Source organism: Mastomys coucha, unplaced genomic scaffold (genome assembly GCF_008632895.1).
Source record: "Mastomys coucha isolate ucsf_1 unplaced genomic scaffold, UCSF_Mcou_1 pScaffold15, whole genome shotgun sequence".
Lineage (NCBI taxonomy): Eukaryota > Metazoa > Chordata > Mammalia > Rodentia > Muridae > Mastomys > Mastomys coucha.
In genome coordinates, this window is record NW_022196897.1 from 151,453,510 (window position 1) to 151,480,715 (window position 27,206).

The following is a 27,206-nucleotide window of genomic DNA, read 5'->3' on the forward strand; positions in this document are numbered from 1 at the left end:
TTGCTTTGGTTTTGTTTTGTTTTGTTTAAACAGGGTTTCTCCATGTAGCCCTGGCTTTCCTGGAAATCACTCTGTAGACCAGACTGGCTTTGAACTCACCAAGGCCTCTTGAGCTTGGCCTCTGCCTGCCAAGTGCTGGGACTAAAGCCTCTCCGCTGCATGCTAAGCCTTTTTAAAGAGCCCTGGAAGCTGAAGTTCCCACACCAGTCATATATCAGGAATTATTTCCTTTTGGCTTTTTTCCAATTATTTGAAAGTGTGGCAAGCATCCTTAGCTCGTGAGTTGTGTATATGTGTGGGAGCACGGCACACCGCTGCTGGATCTTGCTCAGGGACTGTAGCTCTTAGTGTATCTCCTAGCCAGTCCCCTGGGTCCCCAGTCCTCAAACAGAGCAGCACCCTGACCTTGTGTTTAGCAGCACTGAGTCCTGCCCAGTCCTTACCGAGCCCCAGACACCAGCCGTGAGCATCTTACCTTTGAAATCAAACCACCACTTGAGTGAGGGCTTCTGGGAAGGGAAGAAGAACAGGATGGTGACGATGGCCACACCAGTGACGGCATCTGAAACAAACCTGCAGGGAGAAGGCCACAGCATGTGACTCTGGCTCCTCACAGGCCATGGACTGGGAGAAGGCCACAAGCATATGACTCTGGCTCCCGACAGGCCATGGATTGGCAGATTGTAAAAACAGATCTGTAGACTGGGAGGAGTCTGCTGTAAGTTCCACCCAGGGCTGTGGGACCACCATCCTGCTTTGTGCCCGGGTCAGATGTGGCCACCAAGGGAGGCCCAAGCCATTACCCAGGATACCCTAGGGAATTTTACTGCTGCCAGACAAAAGCATGTTCTCCTGATCTAAGGACTGAGAACAGGGACTCTTCAAAGAGGGGGATTTGAAAAGCCAAGGGTATTAGGGTCCTGAGAGCACATAAGAATCACCTCCCCTGGGACCCTGTAGAAGCCCTGTGTGTGTGTGACTAGCTTCTGCTTGGGTTCTTCCTGGCACAGACAGCTCACCGCCAGAGAGGCATTGCCAAGTCCTGGACCAGCCTCACAGCTCCTCCAAACCCAGCTTTCACATTTTAAGAACTCACACAGCATCTTTGTGGAATCTTGGTAGACATGAGACCTTCAGGGTTGGCGTTAGGGGCATTCAAAAAGCAGAAATGACTTGCTTAAGATCAGACCATGGTCTATGGAGGGGGTGGGCTTGAACCCTGATTTTCCCAGCCCTGAGCTCAGGGAAGCCCAGAACCCATTGCTAACTCTTGTAGCTCACACAGAACAAATGCTTGAAATTGCCAAGAAGATGGGGGTGGGGGGTTGGGCCAATCCCACACTATACTTGGGGCCACTTTTCTGCCACCTTCACGGGGGTGGTGGTGGTGGTGGTGGTGAGAAACCTGGTGAGGACATTGGGAACACGTGAGTAGTAAGATAAGCCGGGGTTAACCTGAAGGAGGGTAGTTAGTGGTGTGTTTCCTACCCTTACCCGTGACTCCTCCCCCACCCGCATTCCTGGCCTTGAGTTCTTTCCAGAACTTCTCAGTCAGTGTCTCAGCTCATTGTTTTACAGTACAGCTCATTCACTTCTTCAATGCACTCAGTCCAGGCTGCAGTCACTTGATTGTCTAGTACCTGCTCTTGTCTGTGCCCATGGCAACCGTCTCACACTTAGCACATGAATCATTCTCCATCCATGAGTGACTGAAGCAACATAGGGAACACTGAGTCACGCAGCTCATAAAGGCTGGACCAGGGTTCTAACCCAGTTTCATCTGAGCGCTTGTTTGCCTGAGAAACCTGAGCATCCACCTAAGCTCTTCTGGGAGGGGCTTCTGCCCATCCAGCTCCACGCTCCCCACCGCAGGATCCTCCCATGTAGGATCTGCAGAATCTCACCCAGGGGCGAAGAGACTGGCCCAGCCAGGGATAAACTTCGGGTCCCGGGAGAAGAGGAGGATGGCAAATGTGCAGAACAAGATGAAGACGGCCTGTTCAGCAAACCTGTGGAGCAGACACACAGGGGTCTGGTGACATTGGGCTCAGACAGGTGCCCACTGGAGGGGTGGCCCTGACCTGCTTCAGAGAAAGCTGAGGGGCTAATTGCTCTCAGGGAAGCCTAGAGAGAGGGTGCCCCAGGGTGCAAGTGATTCACATCTGCCCAGAGTCCCCCAAAGGGTTCTCTCATTGTTAAGGGAATTGTTCTGGATCCTACAGAAAACCAAAACCAAAACCAAACCAAAACAAAACAAAAAAACGTGACATACAGAGCAAAAGAAAGGCAGGAAAGCAAAGAGAAAGGGAAATAAAAATGGAGAGGGACAGGCCAGGAATGTCGAAGCACACCTTTAATCCCATCACTCAGAAGGCAGAGGCAGAGGCAGAGGCAGAGGCAGAGGCAGAGGCAGAGGCAGAGGCAGAGGCAGAGGCAGAGGCAGAGGCAGAGGCAGAGGCAGAGGCAGAGGCAGAGGCAGAGGCAGAGGCAGAGGCAGAGGCAGGCAGATCTCTCTGAATTCAAGGCCAGCCTCAATCACATATCGAGTTCCAGGACAGCCAGAGAGCTACGTAATAGAGAGATCCTGTCTTAAAAAAGTGTGTGTGTGTGTGTGTGTGTGTGTGAGAGAGAGAGAGAGAGAGAGAGAGAGAGAGAGAGAGAGAGAGAGAGAAACAATTGTACAGACTGGCATACCCAGAAAGTGACAGATACTCCAAGGGGGCACACACACAGAGGAGGGTACACACACACAGAGGAGGGTACACAGAGATGGGAAGACAGACTCTCAAGTCTGGAGGAAGCGCCGGCAGTGAATCGAATCCACAGACTGGGGAGTGGAGTCTTAAGGCACACAGGGAGCAACGGCCAGAACAATCCTTGAATTTGGGCTTACTGAGGCTGCCTTGAAATGTGGGAAATGTGGGAAATGTGCATTAACCAGGCCCACAGCTCCAGGAGATCAGACAGCCATGGACTAGAAGGAGAAGGTGTCTTAGGTGGAATAGGGAAGATGCCCAATACAGTCCACCCTGAGCCCCAGCACGAGGGCAAGGCAGGAGCCACTCTACCGTCTCTCACCACCACACTCAGCCATTGGGCCTGAGGCACACTTGGGACTCAGCCATGCTTGAGGTAACTCCCCTGAAACCCAAGGGCCCCCTCACTCCCACCCAGCACCCCCTCGTACCTGATGGGCCCCAGGTTCTGGAACTCTTCCTGGATCACAGCTTTAGCCTTCTCCTCTGCGTCAGCTCGTATCTTCGATTTCTTCTTCCTCCAGCCCCTGGGGTGGAAAGAATGAGATTAGGAGTGGTGGCTTCAGGGAGGGGGGTGCCTTATGCTTTAAAATTAAAATTCCCCTTTTTTGTTAATTTATTTATATGTAGGAGTCTGAAAGTGTCTTGGTATATATGTGGAGGTCAGGAGACAAATCGTAGAAGGTGATTGTCCCCTAGCATGTGAGTTCTGGGGGTTGAACTCAGGTTGCCAGGCTCAGTTGCGAGTGCCTTTAGCTACTGAGCCATCCTGATGATCAAAGGTAATTTGCTTCATACCTACCTTCGCTGTCTCCTGTCCCCTGCCCTGGCCCAACCACAGCCTGCCCATCCTGACGATGCTGATAGCCTGGGGCCCTGGTCTCCTGGCCTCTGTCTTTCTCTCCTGAAACTTAGATTCAGGTTGGCCTTTTAAAAAGCGTGAAATGTCACTGGCTGTGTTCTCGGGCTTTATATCCTTTCACAAGTCAAACACACATGGATAATCAAAAAGTCAGTGGAACAAAACAGACATAGGCTCCACCTCAAGTGAGAATTCAGCCAGTGGGATCAGAGTGACAGCCCGGAATTTGTTTTCAGTTATGGAATTAGGGAATACTTCATGCCGTAAAGTATTTATTTGTTCTTTTTCCTAGGTTCTCCCTACAGGATGGTTCCTGTTGTCTGCTTGACAGGATTTAGAACTGCCTCTGGCCATGCCTGTGCTGTATTGACTGAGGTTGAAAGGCCCATCTTAATTGTAGGCAGGACAATTCCCTGGACAGGGAATCCTGGACCGTAGAGTTCAAAGTGAGCCGACTGGCACATATTCTGAACTCTGACTGTGTGCGCATGCGTTGTGACCTGCTGCTTTAAGTGTTCCCTGCCTTGACCTTCCTGCCAAGTGCCCTTGGACTGTGAGCTGAAATAAACTCTTTCTCCTGTTTGCACCAGGGCAGTTGACACTGAAAACTGGCCTTTGCTGTGATAAACCTGACCTTGTGGCTCTTAGGCCTTTCGAACTGGCTTATGGGAGGAACGTGGAAGAGTTTTGAAGCTTCAGGCTAGAAAAGCCTTCAGATGCAAGAAGCCAAGCTCCATGGGCCATGCTGGTGGGAGCCTGGAAAACAGGATGCTAAGAGAAACATGGGTGGGGCCAGGGGGAAAGGACTCCATCAGCGCCTGGGAGAGGGGCTGCTTGTGTGATCGTTTAGCCAAGAATCTGGCTCCATTGTGTTCATATTCAGAGCGCCGAGGTGGAACTGGTCTGAGAGATGATGGCATTATTGTGCTCAGCAGAGGGCATTTTAGGGCAGGAGAGTGTTCAGGTGAGTTCTGAGAAAGCAACTCTAATTATTAAGAGATCAGCGCCACGGAAGAGAAGCCTCCTGGCCTACGCCAGGCCACCGACAAAGGTGTCCATCCACCGGACACTCCCGGATTCAGTTAAAGCAAGGCCACTTAATCTGGGGACGTCCACAACGGAAACAACTGTCTCAAAGGGACAAACACAGGAATCAGTACACTGTGGTCCAAGGAAACAGGGTACACCTCCAGCTGACAGCACACTGGGCAGTGACTGCTGTGTGGAGCTGAGGCCTGGTAACAGGGCGGCGGGGCGGGGTTGAAGGTCCTGCAAAGAGGCCATGAAAGGCCATAGTGTGAAGCCGTGAAGGTGCGGCCTCAGCTGTGCTGGAGATGATAAGAACACGGAGCATCTGCCAGGGAGTGGAGCAGTCCTGAGAGAGGAGCTGTGTGTACTACGGGGCTGGAGAAGTAGGGCAGCCCAGCTACTGGAGCCTAGACCACTGACTGCCCATGAGCCCCAGGTGGCAGGCACGGAGCTTCAGGGTTTGGTGTTTTGGTTTGTCTTGCTGGATTTTAGTTTGGCTTTGGTTGGATTATTCTTTTCTTTGCCTGACTTCCACTTTCTTTGAATGAGGTAGTGTTCCATGTGGACATACGTAAGCTCACTGTGAATGAAGACTTTAGACTGTTAGGACTGCTGACGATGGGGGGTGGGGCGGTGGGGAGACTTAAAGCTGTGTGAATGCATTTTAAGCTATAACATGGCCAGAAGCCCACGGGAACAAACATAGAAAGTTATGGCTTAAGTTTGGGTGTCAAGTTGACAAAGGGTGGGGCTCTTCATTGCTAATCTGTCAGAACCGAGAATCGCCCGGGAAATGGAGTGAAGAGATACCACCGCACACAGCTTTGTGTTGTTTGGATTTTTGAGCCGTGTGTATGTATTATCTTTTCAAACGGGAAAAACAGATACATGTCTTTAGTTCTAGTCCTCAGGAAGCAGAGGCAAGCAGATCTCTGAGTTCTGGGCCAGCCTGTCTACATGGTAAGCTCCAGGCTAGCCAAGGTTGAATAGTGAGTACCTGTCTCAAAAAAAAATCTGTCTCCCCGACACACATCCCTCTCTTGTTCCCTGAGCCTGGTTGCTTAGCCTCCTATCAGCCTCAGGACACCCCTCGCTCCCCTGCCCTGGGGCTTTTGCCCTTCCTCTTCTAGCTTCCCACAATGCCCTTCTTCATGTGCCGCTGCCTTTCCTCACTCCTCGGTTAACTCTGCTCACAGATATGCCCCAGTTCAACCATCGCCTCGCTGGGATCGAGCTCCTGGCCCACAGGTTAGGCTGGATGTTCCAGTGCTGGCCCTCACTCTGCCTTTGCTGGAAGCTGCACTGTGCTCTGTTGCTTACGGAGTCCCCTTGACCCAGAGTGCAAGCTCCAGCCCCAGTCAGCTCTGCCTTGCCAAGGGTTCAGACCTCAGCACCTATGGCTGTTGGGCACACAAGGCTCAGAGGCCATCTGCTAAGTAAGGACAGAGTCACGGGACTGAACAGAAATGTCCTGTTGCCCCTCGGAAATCTCTCTTGATGCTTTCCTCTACACACACGTCCTCCCTCAGTCACACTACACAGGAGATGAAGGGATCCTGGCTCTGCCTCTTTCTTAGCATCTTGCCCGTGTCCTTCACTGAGTGTCTTTCCCAACTGCAGGCGACTTTATCTACAGACCTACAAGGGACAGAATTAAGAGCTGGGAAGCCTGGGGAGATGGCAGAGCCCAGAACTGTACAGAGAGAGAGACTGGGACCCTGACCATGTGGCTAAGTCTCATTGTGCTTTTCTGGTTGAGCCTGGGCTTCTGCCATCAGGCGCTAGGAAGGTCCTTGAGACCAGGAGCAGCATCCTGAGACCAGGAGCATCCTGTGGGCACCTCTCTCTGTTCTAAGTGTTCACTCCAAAGTGGATCCCACTGGTCCCACTCCACCAAGGATCTAGTCAAGGTCTGGGGATGAGGGGAGGATGTTGGGTTGGACAATAACTGAGCCATGGCCACCACACCCAGCTCAGATCCTGCTTTAATTACCCCCTAACTCTACCCACTATCTGCACAGTACCTAATTCACAGTTCATAGTCTCTTCCTGTAAATAGACTAGCCACTCTTATTAAAGAAATGGATTTCCGGCCACTTGTGGTAGCACGTACCAAAATCCAGAAAAGGGGACACAAGGAAGGCTATCTATCTAGTGAGACCATCTTAAAAAGACAAGAGGAGGGGTTGTAGCTCAAGGACAGAGTGTTTGCCCAGCACTTGCAAGGCCCTGGGCCTGGTTTAAGGAACCATGAACAAAATAAACAGACCATAGTGAATGTAAATATCAAACTTCATATCGTACTCATAAATGGAAGATAAAAGTCACTGTCATGGGGCTGGGAGGTGGCTCAGCAGGGAAGGTTATGGCCTTGTCAGCCCAAGGACCTGAGTCTGACCCCCTAGGACCCGTATAACAAAGCTGGGCATAGTGCTGTGTGATTTAATACCAACGCTAAGGGTGCAAAGAGAAGCTAATCCCTGAGGTTCGCTGGTCAGCCAGTCTAGCCTATTTGTTGAGTTCCAGGCCAGCAAGGGATAAATAAATAAATAAATAAATAAGAAGAAAACAGAAGGATCAACTGTGCCTGGAGAATTGCACCAGATGTCTTCTGACTTCAACACACATTTGTGAAAATGCATGTACCCCAAACATAGGCATGCATGCATGTGTGGTTATGTGTGCTCATGCAAACAGACACACACACACACATACACACACACAGCCATCATCATAAAAACAAATTAGCCATTAAGGTAAATAAGACATATGATTATGTCTTGGTTCGTCACCATCAATGGTCCAAACTATCCTAAAAACCAGAGTCAGGTTTTCTTTGTTCAAAGGGCAACTGGTGGGCTTGGCAAGGAAGCTTGGGCTTTCCCACAAGCCCTCTAGAAGGTTTCACATACCTCCAGCTCATTCCACCATAGAGGAAGGAGATCCAGAGCCAGCCCACCAGCAGGAACAGCAGCATGAGAGGGAAGGCGAAGATGAACCAGGAGCCAAAATTCACGACATCACACTGTGGGAAGAAACTGGGGACCAGAAGAAAGGGAGCAGCCATCAGACAGGACCGTCAGGGCCAAGGCAGGGCAGCCATCAGACAAGACTATCAGGGCCAAGGCAGGTGGCCACCAGGGGGCCAGGGCAGAGACTCACAGGAAGGGAAGGCCCTCCCCCCTTGACAGAAGGTACCACTTCTTCTTGGGGGGAGGAGTGGTACTACAAGTGCTCTGTGCCCCCCAGAGGCCAGACAGTGATGTGGCCAGGTGTACTGTGGCAAACTCAAGGTCCATTGGCTAGCATTCATGAGACAATGTGCCCAGCCTAGCTATGAACTTCACTTGGAATTATGTGGGGTCACCACTCATGAGACCATGAGCCAGCCCAGCTCTGAGCCTCACTTGGAATTTCGCTGTGTTTAAGAGCTGGCATATTCTTCAAATGTGTCTTGTGACTCTTCCCACATCTTGGGTGGGACCTGGAGATGAACATCTTTAATCCTAACACTCAGGAGGCAGAGGCAGGTGGATATCTGTGAGTTCAAGGCCAGCCTGGTCTATACAGTGAATTCCAGGCCAGCCTGGAATTATTATTAAATAGAAATGAAAAAGAAAGGAGAGAGAGAGAGAGAGAGAGAGAGAGAGAGAGAGAGAGAGGCAGAGAGACAGAGAGAGAGAGAGACAGAGACAGAGACAGAGACAGAGAGACAGAGAGAGACAGAGAGAGACAGAGAGAGACAGAGACAGAGAGACAGAGATAGGGACAGAGAACAGTCAGAGACTGGAGAGATGGCTCAGGGTTAAGAACACTGACTGCTCTTCCAGAGACCCTGAGTTCAATTCCCAGCAACCACGAGGTGGCTCACAATCATCTGTAATGGGATCCGGTGCCCTCTTCTGGTATGTTTGAAGAGTGACAGTGTACACACATAAAATAAATAAAGAAAAAAAAAGAAGGACAGCCCAAACCAAAATAAAACAAAACAAAAATGTGCTGTTAGATTGGAAAGAAAAAATGTTATAAAATGATGCAGACAAAAGAATATGTACACAGGACTACCAATAGCCAGTTATAAAGAAATAAACAGAACAAAACAGAACAGGAATAGCCATTGTCTGGCAAACTAATAGAAATATCAATAACCAGAGGCTGAAAACCTAATATCTGATTTCTTATAATAAAAATGTATGTGTTGTAAGCAGGAAAGAGAAGGAGTAAAATAGTAAAGAATGTATTAACACATTAGCAGATACAAGGCAAGTTGTATAATTTCCTAATATCAAAATAATACTAAAAGGAAACTAGTCAAGATGCCACAATCAATTAAGTATAATGCCCAAGATAGGATCATTTAGAGCCTTTAGAAATGTATATTTTCCATAACATTTTAAAGATAAAATCAGGCTATAAAAGTGTACAAACAGTATAACAAAAATAGTATTAAATAGAAACACACAAACACACACACACACACATACACACACACACACACACACACATACATAGAAAGGACTAGAAGGAAGCCTGCTGTCAATGAGACTCAAAGTGTTTAATTTTTTTAATCTTTCCATATTTTCTAAGAGTTTAGAGTGTGCATGATTGCATGATTCATCTTGTCATCAGAAAAGCCAGCAAAAGGTATTTGTGAAAGAACAGGTCACCATAGCCATTCCATCTCCCAGGTCCCTGTGGGGACTCAGTGAGCCCGAGGAGCATTCCTGTCTCTGCCTCCCAGTGCCAGGATAACAGATGTATACCATCACATCTGGATTTTTACGTGGGAGCTGAGTGTCTAACTTGGGTTCTCATGCTTGGGCAGAGAGCATTTTACTGTGCTGCTGATGCCTGAGCATCCCTTCAGGATCATGACTGCGCGTGAGAAACGGCCAATGGCTCCCCAGCCAGTGCCACCCACCACCAGCCTCTCAGGTCTGGGCTCTGGTAGAGCAAGGGCGTGACCGGTGGGCAGCCTCAGTAGTTCATGCTGAGTTACCAGGTCCTTCTTAGAGCTGTTTGTCAAATGTTTACAGTTGCCTTTGTGCAAATCGCACAAATAGACAGTAGGGGGGACAACAGAGAAACTCTAGGGAGCCAGCTGCTTGGAATCCTGGGATCTGGAAGTCATAGAGAATCCTAAAATAAGATTTACACACCAGAGCCATCACTGGAGCCCTTCTCTCCTGTTCTAGGCCTGGAGCCAGCAGCCAGCAGTCAGTGTCTAGAGACCCCTTGCTGCTGGCAGAAGGACTTTCCTGTGGGAGCCTGCTCAGAGCTGGAAGCCTCCTCTGGGCTCCCCTTGGGCCAACACCTCCAGCTAGGATATGAGTTTTACATCCCGATGCCCTGATCTCTCAGGTTCTCACTGTCTTCCTTGTTGGGGTTCACATGCTATGCTTGTAACTCACTAGCCCCCTATTCTTTTTAAAAATCGTTTGCTTGTTTGTTTTTGAGGTGATGTCTTGCTAGTGTCTAACTTGTGAGCTACCTGCCTCAGACTACAGGGGTACTCCCACTCGCTCTCCCTGGTCTTGCTGATCCCCGAGATGCCCAAGGGCAGTCACACCTCAGGGCCTCTGCCCCTTCTGAAGTACTCTTTCAGCCTTTGAGCTCACAGTCCCATTCTAGAGCTCACACATCAGCTCAGCAAACAGATGTCCCCAAACTGATGTCCCCATAGGGGCCTGGTCTTGTCCCACCCCCAAACCCCCGCTGTTTTGTTTTCTTTCTGCCCCATGTGTAGTATATATTCATTTGCTTTTGTTATGTGTTTTGAGACAGGGTCTCAAGTAGCCCAGGCTGGCCTCAAACTCTCTGTGAGGATGACCTTGAACCCCCGAAGCTCCCGTCTCTAACACCCAGCCTTCATTGGCTCTTCGCTCATCGTCTATCTTTCCCCCAGAATGGTGTTTCTTCAAAGATGGAAATTTGAAGCTGGGCGGTGGTGACCCACTCCTTTAATCCCAGCACTTGGGAGGCAGAGGCAGGTAGATTTCTGAGTTTAACGCCAGCCTGGTCTACAGAGTGAGTTCCAGGACAGCCAGGGCTACACAGAGAAACCCTGTCTTGACAAAACAAAACAAAACAAAACAAAAACAAAAACAAAAAAAAAAAACAAATAACAAAAAAGATGGAGATTTGATGATTTGTTTCTGTGTCCTCAGAGCTAGGCCAAGAGAGTCACTCTTTTACCATCCTTGGCTAGGAAATAAGTAAAAGGAGGAGGAGAAGGATGGACCCTTGGCCCACAGGGGACATTGTTTTTAACTCTGGGTGTGTGCGTGTATACGTGTGTGTGTGTGTGTGTGTGTGTGTGTGTGTGTGTGTGTGCCTGCGCACGCACATGCGTGTGCTCATTGCGTGCATGTGCAGGCCCGATGTTAATGCTGAGTGCCCTCCTCAGTCACTCTCCACCTTACTTTTGAGGCAGGATCTCTCAGTGAACCTGGAGCTCACTGATTCAACTCCACTGGCCAGTGAGTCCCCAGGGGTCCTCACTCTGCCTCCCCAGAGCTGAGATCACAGCCATATGTCACCATGCCTCATTTTTAGGTGGGTTCTGGGGATCCAAACTCAGGTCCTCATGCTTACACAGCAAGCCCTTCATCCACCGAGCCCTCTCTCTCCCCAGTCCCACGCTTACCTCTTGAGCTGGCCAAGCAGGATGAGGTTGGGGGCTGTGCCTGTGAGGGTGGCAGTGCCTCCGATGCTGGCCGAGTAGGGAATGGAAATGAGGAAGCCCTTCCAGATGTTTCTGCGGTGTTCCTCCTCCTTGGTGTCATCTGGCAGCTCCAGCGGGGCCTCTGCATCCTCAGGGTGGGCTCTGTGGGCAAGGACCCAGACAGAGGCCATTCAGAGCAGTCAGAGCCCCTGGCCCCAGGAGGAGCCAGCCACCCGAGGCGCTGTGTGAAAATCTTCAGCTCAGACACTCTACTCAAAGAATTTACCTCAAGGAAACATTGAGATATGCAGCTCAGTGGGTAGCAGCGTGCACCATGGCATTAAGTATTATTTCACTCAAAAACAACCTAACTGTCCATCCAAGGGAAATCAGCCACATGCAGAGCCTTTTTCTGGATGGGACAGCTATGCAGCTGTTAAAATGTGTCATTTGGGCGCTAGCGAGATGGCTCAGCAGGTAAAGGTCCCTGGACCTAACATGGTGGCAGAGAGCAGACTTCTACAAGTTGCTATATGACCTCCACACACACGCGTGTATGGGATGCACACTTGTATATGCATGCACACAAACTCAGGCAAAATTAAAATGTAAGAATGTAATTTAAAAAGTAAAATTAAATTAAATGGGCGACTTGAGAGGTACCTGTTAAGTGTCTGTATCAGCAATCTCATGAGAGACAGCTGATACCAATTGCCTGCACTCAGTTGTAAAATATTCCTGTAACACCATGTCTCAGGAATACACAAGTACTCAAGCCTCGCACGGTATACACAACCTTGTTTCACTCTCTTGCCTGGGAACAGACTATCGTCTTCCCCTGCTTTTGTTTCTGCTTTGAATTTTGTTTTGTATTATTTTCCTTGTACAATTTGGCAAAGAATGAAGCAAAGAGTTACTAGTTGATTTGTTGAGAGATTATGAGGAAGCCAGAGATAGCATGGCTACAATTCTGATGCTCTGGAGGCTGAGGCTGAGGCTGAGGCTAGAGAATCCTGAGTTTGAGGTCAGCTTGTCTCAAAATCAGAGACCATGATTCTGCTGGATTGACTCGCCAGTTTGCCTCGGGGGTTGTTTGTGTCCATTCCCCAGTTCTGGGGTTATGGGGCCACACTGTCATGCTTTACTTGGATTCTGAGGATTTGAACTCATGGCCTTAGGCTTGCACAAGGACCACTTTATAGACTGAGCTACCTCCCTTCCTTCAAGCGTCCTACTTCCTGTCTAGGGCTGCTATAAAGTGCTTACATGTGGCTGGAATTAGGAATTGTATGCACAGGGTCTGAAGTGAGGGGTACACTAACCCACCATGACTAAAGCAATCAATTCACCACATACATGTGTCTCAACCACATACAGGTGTCTCAAAAACATCTTGATGTTTATCGGTTATTTCTCAATAAGTCAGAAAAAGCAAAAAAGAAATCAAGATTAAAAAAATTCACAGGGTGGTGGTGATGAATACCTTTAATCGTAGTATGTGGGAGGCAGAGGTGGATGGCTCTCTTGAGTTCAAGGCCATCCTGGTCTACAGAGTGAATTCCAGAACAGACAAGGCTACACAGAATAATCTGTCTCAAAAAACAACCAGCCAACCAAAAGAAATTGCAAGCCGGGCACGTGACTCAACTGGCTTGCCTAACACTCATAAAGCCCTGGGTTGGTCTCTCATAAGAAAATGAAAGTGAAGTTACTGGCCCTGGGTAGCCAGGCACTTTCTAAAACATATTTGAAAACTTATTTTCAAAACTAAAATTGATTGTTTGCAAGATGTCCTGAGTTTGATCCCTCTGCCCCACATGGTAAAAGGAAAGACCTGATTCCTAAAAGTTGTCCTCTGACCTCCACACGTGTGCTGTGGCTGTAAACACACACACACACACACACACACACACACACACACACACACACACACACAAGACAAGGGGGGCAGCTATGGAATAGCAGGAGGCTAATGCCTGGCAGTCTTCCTAGGCTGGGGGTCTTGTTGCTTGCCTCTTGAAAGGAGGGATCCAGGAGAGCATCAGTGTGCTTATATATCCTTGTTTTTGCCTTAATATACATGTTTGCCTGTATGTGCATGTGTGCCTATGGAGACCAGAAGTCAACCTTGAGAGACATCCTCAGGTGGTGTCCACAATTTGTGAGCAGCAACTCTCACTGGCCTGGACTCACCAAGAAGGTTAGCTGGTCAGTGAGCACCAGGAATCTCCCTATGGCTATGATGCTTGCCATTTTCGTCTGTGCCTCCCTCCGTCCGTCCGTCCGTCCGTCCGTCCCTCCCTCCCTCCCTCCCTCCCTCCCTCCCTCTCTCCTTCCTTCCTTTCTTCCCTCTCTGCCCCCACTCTATTTCTGGATTCTGGAATCAAACTCATCTTTGTGTTTATAAGCCAAGCACTTTACTGACAGCTACTTCCCCAGCCCTATGGATGCCTCTTAGTTTGATATGATTAAAAATTTTGAGATAGCATCTTGCTACGTATCCCAGGCTAACCTCCAACTCTTCATCCTTCCTTAGTCTCCAAATGGCTGTGATTTCAGTACTGAAATTACATCTGGCTGCTGGCTGCTTTTTAAAAAGGAGAGGCCTCAGCTGAGCCCCAGGGGTGAAGGGCAAACAGCTGGACTCTGGATCATCTGGAGAGAACTTGGGGCTGGCAGGGCTGGTGTTGCACCCGGTCCTTGTCAATCACCCCCTTGACTCAGGCTCGGGATTCCCCTGGAATGAGACCAGAGCTTACCCTTCTGAACTGGCAAGAAACTGCATCTCTGTGGGCACTGTTCGAAGTCCATTTCCCCGCACAGCAGCTGGGAGAAAAGAGAAGGCACACTGGTGAATGCAAAGGGGGACTAATGGGAAGTTTCCAATCCTTGTGCAGCGCAGCCAGTCAGGAAGAAAATTTTACTGCCAAGATGCTATTCATTGAAGAAGAGAAAAAATGAGGCAGGTCAAGACACAGCAAAGAGACAGGGGAGAAGGGGAGGGAGGAGGGGAGGGAGGAATGGAAGGAAAAACCAGTAGAGGGGCATGGGAGGAGGGAGATAAAGATCACACTGCATTCCACACTTCACCCCACCATCGATGTTTGGGGGTGGTGGCACTAGGCTGACTGATATCCCTAACACAAACCAAGGCTGGTCTGAGGGGCCATTGCTAAAGGCTACCTGGGAAACATGAGCAATGTGAGGGATGGCATTCATTCATTCATTCATTCTCCGTTCAAACAAAACACAGTCACTGGCCCAATGCAGAACACAGAACAAGGCCCCTGCTCCAGTGGAGACTGTATTCTAGAATAGGAGACAGATAAGAATAAAATAATGACAATTTCAAGTCTTGATGAATATGACAGAGGAAATATAACCAGGCAAGGGAAGAGAACGTGAGAGTCAGGTATCATTGATGTCTTGTCACTAGAGCTGATGACATTTTATCGAGCCTGCAGCATGACAGTGGCCAGCCCTACGAAGCTCTATAGGAAAAGACCCCAGGGAAATAGGAGCAACAAGTGCAAGGGCCCTGTAGTAGGAGAAGCTGGCAGAGCTGAGGAAGCAGGGCATGCTGGGACAGTGGTGAGTCAGGAAGGGTTAAAGGGTACGGGTTGCCAGAGGTGACAGAAAAGCTCTGTGGAGTTATATTCTGCAGGTAGAGGCTAGGATGGACTTCAGGGAGCTGGCTGTCCACGTTAAGTAATGGGATGGTGGTTGGGCCATACCGGTGGTCATAGAGACACTGAGGTTGACCAAGCTGTGTTGAAACCAAGACCTCACCACTACTGAGAATGAAGGACTGGAACTCAAGTATGCAAATTTTATGAAATGGGCCAAACACAAGATCTCTTTGTGTCTCTTGCGTCCCCAACAATCACTGACGAGACAGGAGGCTCACCACAGGTCCTGCCGTCCAGCACAAGATAAAGAAGCATAGTATGTCACGTGGGTGGGTGTCACAGGACATGCAGCCCAGAAGGAGACATCATCCCTAAGAGTCTGGCTGACGGGAACCTGGATGGGACTCGGGGACATTGTCACCTCAGGGTGACGTGTGGGAGGTCCTGAGAAGGAAAGCTCTATGTGTCGAGGGAAGCCAGTGGGGCTGGGGGTACTCTCCTCTCTTCACCCTGCTCCCGCTGAGTCCTCCCCCTCCCCAGGGACACAGACACATCCCGAACATGCACATGGAGTGTCCTTCTAGACATCAGGCCACACAGTCAGTCCTGTGCCCTGGGAGCGGGCACTCATCCTTCCTCCAAGATGCTGTTGTCTAGCTGTCAGCGAAGGAGTACAAGACTTTATGGTGTCTGGTAGAGTCACTTCTGCTGTGCCCTCGGGTGTCGCTTCCCTGTTGAGCACAGCAAGGGTCTCAGGTGAAAGGCCAGGTCCACTCCCCCTAGACTACTGAACAGCTCACCGGTTAGGGCAATGGGACACATGTCCACATGCATTGCACGAGGCCAGAGCCCAGGGCAATGAGGCAGGAAGAAAAAGGCTGTTAATAACACACAGATGGGGGTGGGGTGAGGGGTGGAAGGATGATCTCTGACCCAGTGACCCCTGGCCCTCACCATCTCAAGCTTGCTCTGTATCTTTCCCACTGGGCCCCATGGATCTGGGACAGCATCAGACATTGGCAGAGCTTGCCGGTATCCAGGGCAGAACTCCCCAGCCTCAGGGACTGCCTTGGGTGTGAGTCCTACCCAGAAGGTCTGTGGGGGCTCTGTAACGGGCGGGGCCTCAATAGCTTTGGCAAGCTTGGCAGGAGATTCTTTTATATAGTTGGGGTTGAGAGCAACAGGTTTGAAGCCATAGAAGGGAAACTGAGGCTTACAGTGTCTCCTGGCCCTGGTGGTAGGCATGTATACCTCAGTGGGTCTCATGTGGAGCCAGGCTGCTCGTTGCCTACACCGGAGTTGGGGAGCCCCATATGAGATTGTGTGTGGTTCCAGGCATAAGGGGCTCAGTGTGTGCGCCTGTGGATAGGAGTAGGGGGTTTACATTGATGTTAAAATATTCTCTATTGGGCTAGATTTGATGATGGTGGTGGTGGTGGTGGTGGTGGAAGTGAAGCTAGAAAACAGGAAAACCAAGGTGAATGTTCCTTGCTCTCTATTTACTCTGGTTGTCCCACAGCGTCCCTGTGACCCAAGTGGCTTTAGAGACAGAATGGAAACAGGTCTGTAGGGCAAAGTCTCTAGGGTGCCTTTGCTGAGTCCTAGAGTCACAGGTCAGCCCAAGAATGGTGCTTATGTAAGGGCTGCGCAGACAACAAGCCTTGGGTGTATGCTGCATGGGAGAGCTGGAATCTGCATGCGTGCCACCCCACAGCTCCCGGCAGCCACGGAGTCAGTCATCGTCTGCATTTAGAAAATGAGGCCTGGAGAGGCAGGTCAAGGTTGGAGACAAGGCCAGGCCTATACAGTAACCGCGACTGACGATTTAGCCAGAGCTGCCAGCTCCTACAATAACTCTCACTATGTGTCCAGAGCACTCACCTAACACCTAGTAGGTCTGACACAGGACTAATGGATATTCCAACTTCTCTGTCCAACCTCTTGGATTTGCCTCAGGAAAGAGCTAGCCTCTTGAGTTAGGCAGAGAGCACCCCATGGGGGGCCAGACACCCCCACGGAGGGCCAGACACCCTCACGTTAGGCAGTTTAGTGAGTACAATTCATTCAGCACATCCCACAGCCTGGAACTAAGTATCATTCTCTCCATTGGATGAAGAGGGAAACAGGGTTAACACAGACGCTAACTGCTCTGTTCATTTGCTTACTCCTCATCTATGTGCATTTATTGAGTACCTACTATGGGCCAGGTAGTGCTGTTAAGACACAAGACTGCACTACCAAATGTCATTCACATGAAGAATAAGAGTGACCCAGTCCTTCTTGAGCTTGGAGACAGATGACAGACAGCAGGCAGATGACCCCATGGACCCTCTCCCAGGATGGGAAGGGAACATGAAGAAAGGCAGAGAGGGCCTTGCTGCCCACCCTACCAACTTACAGAATGTGCTTTTGTGTGTTGCTGATGTCTTTGAGTTCTGTGTGTTTGCACGTGTGTGCATGTTGCTATGTGTGAACAGGTTTCGAGACTAGAAGCACTGACTCTGGGTGTCTATATCAAGCTCCACCTTAGGATTTTGAGACAGAGTCTCTCCCTGAACCTGAAGCTCTGGCTGGTATGTCTATGGTACTCCAGGGATCCTGCTGTCTCTGCCTCCCCAGGAATGGGGGCATAGGTGTGTGCTACTCGCCTGACTTTTCACCAGGGCGCTGTGGATCCAAACTGAACCATTTCCACATCCTGGTAGTGTTTGTGTTTTTGTTTTTGAGACAGGATTTTGCCGAATAGTCTTGGCTGCCTTTTCACATGACATTTTCCTTTCTCGGCCTTTTAAATGTTGGGATTATAGGCATGAGCCATCATAACTGCCGCACACCAGCCCCTTCCTCTGTCACAGACTCCTGTTTCATGTATGTCACAGGCCATGCACAGGAAAGTCCTGACTTTCAAGATTAGAAAATCTCAAGAGGCAACTGGCAAGCAAAGATTGAAGGAGAGAGTCAATTACCTCAACCAGAATGGCTGCTCTGACTGTAACCACACAAGTGGCTTCTTCCAGGCGAGAAAAGACAGAGAGTTCAGGCTCAAAGCTAGGCGAACCCCTTGATGGTTGAGGGATTCCGGGGAGCACAGCCTTGAGAGTCTCTCCTTGGCTGAAGCCTGGGTTAGAACAGCGCTCCCTCATTAATAGTGACAAAATGCCACAGAACCATTCATATGACAGTAACAAATTGGAAGGAGAGGTGGCAGGGACCCCCTGCAAGGCAGAGGACCTCTTGGGGTCTTGTATGGTGCTCCCAACTGTTATATGCTCAGAGCTCTCTCTGCTTCTTGCTTTGGGCAAAACAATTTGCCTTTGTGAGCCTCCATCTTCTCATCTATGGAATGGGGACCATAAACATCAAACAGGCTAATGAGAATTGAGCCAAGTTGACACTCAAGGTCTTTAGGAAAGGGAAGTTTGTGTTGGCATGGTTGTTGACTTGGTCATTGGTGACCCTTATGAACTTGGAGTCTCTGACCAACTCCTTGTTCAAATTGCTGTTCACCAGCACAACTCCGCACGTCCTATCTCCTGTCTAACACACAGTAACTGAGTGGAGAGGGCCCCTCTCTTTGCCCCGAAGTTAACACTTTCCTAAGTCTCTGAGGTTGATCATTAACTTTCAGGCCTCTAATCCTGCAGTCTGAAGGAAATGTCTGGCCTGGACTCTAGGGTCTTCACCTCCCCACAGCCTGCAGAATGGGAAGAATGGCTTTAGGTTTCCTTTCATAACTGTCACTGTCTATGACCTCAGGCAAGTCCCTTCTCCTTTAAAGGTCTTAGAGGTTTTGTTTTTGTTATAAGGGACTGGACATTCCAACATTCATGTGGCCACCTTGTAGGAGGCAGGCATGGAGAGAATACAGTCCCAGAGTCAGCCAGGCCAATTCCAACACTTAGGACCACAGGTCATGCTGCCATACTAACCCCTGGGGACTTCTCCATCCTCTCATTATTTCTTCCTCAATTTCTATTTATCCAAATGATGTCGATAGGATCCTGTCTCATTCAGACGCAGACCCTCAGAAGGGTCCTCCAATACAGTAAGTACTCAGTGAGCTTGGCTCTTCTGTAGACACATCAGGCAAACCAGAAAACAATAGGTGCCTGAGGTTGAAATGAATGAAGGGTAGTGTCAACTATCTGATGCCACCCCAGGGTGACCATGAGGCCATCCTCTCAGAGCCCCACAATGTGGAAGGGAACAGTTTGAAGGCTAGGAAGCCAGAATCGTAGGGTGGGCTCAGCAGCCCTTGTTTGTAGCCTGAATCTGGCCCACCTTGTCTGAGCTGACCTGCCAACCAAGAACAGCTCTTACAAGTTTTAAATAGGTCAGAATATCCAGAACTTGGGGAAAGGCTCAGTCAGCAAGACTGTTGTACAAGCACGAGGACCTCAGTTTCACTCCAAGTACCCAGTAAAAGCCAAGTGCAGGAGCTGGAGAGATGACTCAGTGGTTAGAAACACTGGCTGCTCTTCTAGAGGACCTGGGTTCAATTCCCAGCAACCACATGGTGGCTCCCAACTGTCTGTGACTCCAGCTCCATAGGATCTGACATGCATGCAGGCAGAACACCAAGGCATGTAAAATAAAAATAAATAAATCATTTTTGAAAAGCCAAGTGGCATATGTGTCTGGAATCCCAGGGCTGGGAGGAGGAAGCAGCAGGATCCTGGCTGGGGCTGGCTGGCCAGCTGCGTCAGCAAACTCCAGGCTCCTTGAGAGACCCTGCTGCATGTGAACCTCCCCACACACATATGAGCATGAACAGTGCACACAGAAACTCACAAGGTCCACAGAAGAAGAACCTTTGGGGATGACACAATTATAGAAATCTTAACTTTGGCTCCCATGCAGACATTTTCTTGGCAGGTAGCCAACCGTCGGCACCCTGCCGCCGCCTTCAAAGGCAGAGTTGGGAAATTGCGACAGAGTGGCCCACAAAGTCTACAATGTTTACTGTCTGGTTATTTACTGGGAACAGCTGCCGACCCAACTACCTGGCAAGCGTCCTCTGTTACCTGGAAGGCCGTGTCCTGTGACAATACCTCTGTGCTAGCTCACCAAGGCAACAGTCTAGACGGTTCACTCCAGCTTTCCAAGCCCATCTGTGAAGTGCTCCTGAAACACTTGTAGCTTTCAGTGCCATGCATGGTGAGTATATACCCACACTTGCCAGACACAGGCAGTCTGTAAATGGTGTACAGATCAATGTGCAATTTGTGTATACACATGTATATATGCAGTGTACATGTGTGTGCAGGTATGCATGGGTACACATACATGCATAGTTGTACATGTGTGCTTGTATATAGGTGTGCACGTGCATGTAATGTACATGTGTCAATGAGTGTGCATGTATACATGTGTGTATGTGTGCAATGTGTACTTGTCTGTGCATATGTGCACATGTGTACATGTCTGTGGATGTGTGCACGTGTGTGATGTGTGCATGCATATGCAGTACACATATGTGTGCAGGTGTGAATGTGTGTGCAGTGTACATGTGTGTGCATGCATACATGAGTGTGCATGTATATGTGTATGTGCAGTATATATATATGTGTGTGTGTATGTAATATACATATACGTGCAGGTGTATATGTGTCCATTTGTATGCAGTATACATGCTGTGCATATGCACTTGCATTGAAGGTGTGTATATGTATACATGTGTGCATGTATATGCAGTGTATATATGTTTATTCAGGGATGCATGTGTGCATGTATACATGTGTGTGCATGCATATACATGCGCAATCATGTCTGTGCATGTGAAAGCCATAAGTGAACCTCAGCTATTCTTTAGGAGTCATCCTTTTTTCCTTTTTTGGACAAATGTAGTGACAACTGGCCTGGAACTCATTAAATACCCTAGGTTGACCTTGAATTCACAGAGAAGTGCTTGCCTATGCCATTCAAGACTTGAGATCAAAGGCATGTCTGACATCTTGGGTTTTTTTGGGGGGGTGGGAGAACAAGGACACTAGCCTAGGATTCACCAATCTGGCTAGGTTGACTGGCCACAAGCTCCAGGGATCCACCTGCGTTCACCTCCCCAGTGCTAGGATTACAAGTGCAGGCTGCTTCACCTGGCTTTTAAACATGGGCTCTGAGGATGAAACACCAGTCTTCATACTTGTAAGACAAGTCTGTTCTGGAATGAGCGTGCTCACACACATTTTTAGAGAACACGGTTAGAATGGTTTCATGGCTCATGCTAGCCATGGTTTCATGGCTCATGCTAGCCATGGTTTCAAGGCTCATGCTATCCATGGGTTCAAGGCTCATGCTGCATTTACTGGCCGCAGTGGCACCTCTATGGGAGTGGTCAGCCATTTTTGCCAAAGTGTGGCTTTCACCTCTCACTCCCTGTGGTGTCTCCCACTCTCACCACATGACTTACCACACCCACTCAACATGGTGTGGAGACCAGGAAGGGCAGAACCACAAGAGCCCCCATACTTCCACTAAATTCTCACACCTGACTACCTAATACGCAAAAGAAGTCAGGAAGCTCAGCTCCAAGGTGACCCACAATGCCTTCTCCTGATTTCATCATATCTGAAGAAAATAACTTCCTATTTTTTAAGCCACTTGAAGGCAGACATGCTTTCTATTGCTGCCAAAAGAATTCTCACTGATGTAGCCCATACACTGCCTGAGTTCAAAGTCAGGCTTAGCCACCTTCTCTCTGTGTGATCTAAGACAGTGGCTTACATCTGAGACCCACACTGACATGTGAAAACATCTGCTAAGAGCCCAGTGACAGAGGGTAAAGAGGTCAGACCACTCAAGTCAGTGTAATCTGTGACATGAGCTTTTCTTACATTGATAGTGCCCCTCATGCCAACCCCTACTCTGAGACAGGATTTCTCAGGATTTCTCAATGTACTTCTGGATGACTTGGAACTCAGTATGTAGACCAGGCTGGACTGAAACTCACTGGGATCAGTCTGCCATTGCCTCCTGAGTGCTGGGACTATAGACATGCACCATCCTACCCTCTGCATCCCTCCTCCCATCATGGAGGACACTGTAGTAACAGCATCACAGGCTCTCCTTGCCAGTCGACTGGAGAGTTCTTTGAGGATTTGCATCTGGGAAAGAAACTGCAAACATTCATGTAACTTGATTAAGTTCTTGCAGAACGCCCTTAAGAAGGGCTAGCCTGGACTAGGCTCTCTCCAGCAGTGCCTGAGAATTTGCCCAGCCCCTGTTCCCACCTGCACTTGCCCATCTGATGTTCGCATGCCTCATTTGTTTCCTGAGGTGCTTCTCTGGGTCTCGGTGTTTATGAGCACCTGTTCAAATGCTTTCAAACAAAGTTAAGTCCAGCACCTGCTTTCAAATGTACAGGAAGGGTGTTTAACCCATTGCTTAGTATATAATGTGTGTAAGGCTAAAATGTCCAGGAATGCACAGTTTGGTGCATCCAATTCTAATTAACTGTCATCATTAAAACACTCAGCCCACAGTGCCTGTCCAGTACTTGCATGTGCCTTTGGCCTTCCCCAGTGACCTGTGGGCCTCTGATGCCCCCCTGCCCAGCAGTGGTGTGGGCCTGGCGCCTGTCCAGCCTCACCTGTGCTCTCGTCGCCTTCCCGGGGAAGGTCCTTCCGAGCTTCGCGCTGGCCAAAGAGGCTCTTGAGGATGGCACTGGCAATGGGTAGCATCATTGCGGTGGAGGCCGTGTTGCTCAGCCACATAGACAGGAATGACGTGGTCACCATCATCCCCAGGATGAGCCTGGGAGGCAGAAAGAGTTAGGGCTGGATCTAGAACTCGGGGTTCACAGGGGACTATGGTCTAGTCCCTGGGGAGTCTAAGCGTTGACTTTACAGGAGGGAAGTCGGGGTCCAGAGAAGAGACCAGGGTCAGAGGGTAGAGAGGTCAGACCCCTCAGGTCAGTACAATTTGTGACAGGAGCCCTCCTTATGTTGATACTGCCCCTCATGCCAACCCCTACCCTGAGACAGGATTTCTCTATGTAGCTTTGGATGACTTGGAACTATGTAGTAAGCGTAGAAGCAAACAACTGCCTAGGCTTATATTGTTTGATTTGGAGTGTCTGTGCGATGGAGCTCCACCAGTTCTCTCCTTTCACCTCTGTGTGGGTTGTAGGGATCTAAGTCAGGTCACTGAGCTGGCCAGCAAGTGCCTTTGCCCGCTGAACCACCCTGGCTGCCCCGGGGCTTGTTTTAGATCCCAGGGCAACTTGGCTTATTGTGCTTAAAGAATTTGACTGTTGAAGTCAGTCTAAGCCTAGCGTTCCCCTGCCTTGCCCACAGATCCTTAATGGTGTCCATTCCAGAATGAAGCGACCCGGCACTAGAGTCTGCCACCTTGGCCCCACCTCTTCTGCTCCCACGTCTGATGGCTCCTACTGCTCACTAATCCGGGCTTCTTGCCAGCACAAAGCCAACCTGGATGCTGCCATTCCAGTCTCTGGTCCACCCCCACCAGCACAATCTAAGCGTCATGGGGTTTTCCCGCATGGAGATCATTTAACTACACTGTATTAGGTAGGAGGTAAAGGTAAATGGAGGCTTCCCCATGGATTAAGCCAAGGATTCCAGCTCCTGTCAGGTTCCCTATGACTACAGTGACTTCTAGATTCTTCATCCATTTCTGTCTCTTCTTAAGCCTGTCCCTTCTGGCTCCCTTGCTGCCTCTTCAGGGGGTATTTCTTGGCCTTTCAGTCCATTCGGCCCAGCTGAATCTTCTTCCTCCCCTCTGGGACTTTGTACTGAAGGGTCCAAGTACACTTGGCATTAAACAAGCTTGTATCTGAGAGTATCCTCCGGGTCTTCTGAATGGGGACAGATGGCTCAGTAGCATGAACAGTGGCCCGGGACAGTGTTACTGAAACATCTTGTCATGAGCACATTCCCATGACACTGTAAGACAGTGGTTCTCAGCCCTCCTAAAGATGTGACCCCTTGATACAGTTCCTCGTGCTGTGGTGACCCCCAACCTTAATAGTATTTCATTGCTACTCAACGAGAATTTTGCTAATGTTGTGAATCACAATGTAAAACATCTGCATTTCTGCTGGTCTTAGGCAACTGTGAAAGGGTCATCCAACTCCCAAAGGAGTGGAGACACACAGGTTGAGAACCACTCGGAATCTTGAGGTGTCAGGGATAATTAAACCTGACACCAAATGATGGCTGTTGTTAGGCCTGCCATGGGAGCACACTATGTTGATGTGTTAACTAGAGGTTAGTATGTGGTGCCCTGGCACTCGTGTGCTAAAGGGATTGTTTGGATAACTGTATTTTGTTGTTATTTTTCTTTCATTTATGTCTGTCTTTCTATCTATCTATCTATCTATCTATCTATCTATCTATCTATCTACCTACCTATCTATCTAGTGTGTGTGTGTGTGTGTGTGTGTGTGTGTGTGTGTGTGTGTACACAAACAACATGGCATACATTTGTGGTCCAAGGAACGACAACTTTTGGAGTTAGTTCTTTACCACCAGGTGGGTCTCAGAGATTAAGTTTCTGGCTCCCCCAAGCCACTCCCGTTGAGATTTGGTCTTTTGCTATGTATTGTAATGCTAAATACTGGCCCTAAGGTCACCCTTAAGGACAAGAGAATCTGCAGGTAGACCCAAATGATGCTATGTGACCTTGCCTCTCAAGTCCTGATTGGTGAATAAAGATGCCTACAGCCTACAGTTGGGAAGAATTGAGATAGGTGGAGCTTGAGGTTCCCAAGCTTGGCACTGGAGAAGGAAGCCACATGGGTTAGGTGAGTCATGAAAATATGACCATGAGGGCTAGCCAATCGGAGTTAAGAGCTGCCCAGATGGAATGTGGCAAGTAGTAATTCAGGCTTATTAATGGAGAAATAATTCTAATAGCTTAGAGAATAGATATCTGGCCAGCTCTAGTGTTGATTAAGGCTTATTATTAATAATAAAAGTTGTGTGTCTTCAAGTACAATATTGAATAGGCAGGGAGAGAGTGGGCAGCCTTGTCTAGTCCCTGGTTTTAGTGGGATTGCTTCAAGTTTCTCTTCATTTAGTTTGATGTTGGCTACTGGTTCACATGGTGGGACTCATGGCTCCAGCTGCATACGTAGCAGAGGATGATCTAGTCGGTCATCAATGGGAGGAGAGGCCCTTGGTCTTGTGAAGGTTCTATGCCCCAGTGTAGGGGAATGCCAGGGCCAGGAAGCGGGAGAGGGTGGGTTGATGAGCAGGGGGAGGAGGGAGGGATTTTTCTTTCAGAGGGGTAACCAGGAAAGAAGATATTATTTGAAATGTAAATAAAGAAAATATCTAATAAAAAAGAAAAAGAAAAAAATTATTTTATTAAAAAAAAAGTTGTGTGTCTTTTATCCATGAACTCAATGGTCAAAGGCAGGGTAGAAGCCTCAAAAAAAGAAAAAAAAAAAGAAAAAAAAGAGATTAAATATTATGACAACACACTCCAATACCCTTCACACTGACAACCGTCAAGAATTGGAATGGTGGCCAGCTTTGTCACTCAAGTCTGTGTGATCCCTTGAACTTGCCCAGTTCATCCACAAGGACTTCATGAGACCTGGCTACGTAGCTGGCAGAGGTGGGTGCTGCCATTTTCTGGGGCAGAGGATCTTGACCTAAGCACAAGAAGCCTGGTGACACAGGCGGAGGGGCCAGCCATCTATGTCTCCAGTGACAGAGTTACATATTATTGCCTTTTTTTGAGCCAGGGTCTCACTGTGTAGCTCTGGCTGTCCTGGAACTCACTATGTAGACTAGGCTAGCCTTGAACTCATTGAGGCCTGCCTGCCCTCTTCTGCCTCTTGAGTGCTGGGATTAAAGGTGTGTACCACCATGGCTGGCTTTGGAGGATTTTTGAAGCATATTGAAGGCAACTGTTATCAAATCAGCTCTACACTGCATACATAAGGAATGCATCAAGTTGTCAAGAAACTAGGAAGCCAAACATGTGGGAAATGACAGTTTCTTGGTTCAATGGCCAAAAAGGAAGAGCTTTTCCTTCCACCCACCCCGGGTTCCCCTGTGCCTTGGTCTTACCTTGCAGGCTGGACCCCCACCAGCATGAGGACCTTGAGAGCGATTCTCCGGTGCAAGTTCCATTCTTCGATGGCACTGGCCATAATAAGGCCGCTGAGGAAGAGGAAGTTGGTGTCGAGGAAGTACTGGGGGCAGACCTTGCTGGAGGGTAGAATACCCATGAAGGGGAAGAGGATGATGGGCAGAAGAGCCGTCACTGACAGGGGCAGGGCCTCCGTGCACCAGTACACGGCCATGAGCAGAATGACATACAGGCATCGGCCTTCCTGTGTGTGGAGCAGGGGATGAACACTCCGTCAGAAGTTTGTGCATCAGGCCAGAGGCGATGGGGGGAGGGGCATCAAGGCTCACACTCAGGGAAGCAGTGGATGGTATCATCTTGCTCACATATAAAACGAGGAAGCTCTCTGCACTGCAGACGTTGTTGGACATATATGACAACATTTCCCCTCTCACACCACTATCTCTGTGGGAAACCCTGAAGACGAGACTGTTAACAGTTTACTTCTAGAGAATTCTAGAAAGTTCTGGAAAGGTAGAGGGGGAGTGAAACAAAAGGAAACCAAGAGTAACTTAGAAGGTTCCTCCATGAGCACCTGAAGCATGATCTCGGTGGGGACAGTGTGGGGGCTGAGTGTGAAAATGGCAGATGCTGGCATCGGAACGCATGCTTCACCCCCTTCCCTTTTTGATACACAGTCTCTGCCAGTGTGGTGATGAGAGGTGGGGTCCTTAGAAATGGGACTCCCACCCTTGTGAGAGGCCTCAGGGCCGTTCTGCTCTGTGAGGACTCTGAAGGAGAGCACCTTTCTGAGGTTGAGTGCCGCTTTCACTAGCTCCTAATCAGCTAACATCTCCATCTCGGACATTTGCTGGCTTCCTAACCAGAAGCGTGGAGGTTGCCAGCCTTCAGGGCTGTGAGCAGTCAACCTGTATTGTTTATAAACTTCCCAGGCTAAGGTACTTTGTTACAGACACGCCCCCTGCCCAGCTTGGCACCATCATTCTGGCTCAGACGTGAACGTTCAGCTTCTGGCTTTAGAGGCACAGCTGGCCAAGACTTCCGGGGAAATGGCATTCTGGAACCAGTTCCCACTAGGGAGTTTGGTGGCCTTTCTAACAAGACGAAGGAGACATAGTGAAGCTTCCTAGTAAGAGTCCGTCACCCTTGCCCTAATGTTCACCCTGAGTTACTGTCATGGCTTGATTTCAGATCCTGCCTCTGGG

The 27,206-nt window shown here is 49.1% G+C and overlaps 1 protein-coding gene across 2 annotated transcripts in view; it reads right to left on the reverse strand.

Moving 5' to 3' along the window:
• Slc13a3 (solute carrier family 13 member 3) overlaps positions 1 to 27,206 on the reverse strand; it is a 69,809-nt gene that overhangs the window by 19,324 nt on the left and 23,279 nt on the right. For both annotated transcript variants that reach the window (XM_031372768.1, XM_031372769.1), the window contains exons 2-9: positions 25,980 to 26,245; positions 22,529 to 22,692; positions 14,071 to 14,137; positions 11,294 to 11,473; positions 7,560 to 7,685; positions 3,188 to 3,283; positions 1,905 to 2,009; positions 476 to 573 (exon numbers count right to left, since the gene is read on the reverse strand). In XM_031372768.1, the coding sequence (XP_031228628.1) occupies positions 476 to 573; positions 1,905 to 2,009; positions 3,188 to 3,283; positions 7,560 to 7,685; positions 11,294 to 11,473; positions 14,071 to 14,137; positions 22,529 to 22,692; positions 25,980 to 26,245 (1,102 nt within the window). The remainder of the gene's footprint in view (positions 1 to 475; positions 574 to 1,904; positions 2,010 to 3,187; positions 3,284 to 7,559; positions 7,686 to 11,293; positions 11,474 to 14,070; positions 14,138 to 22,528; positions 22,693 to 25,979; positions 26,246 to 27,206) is intronic.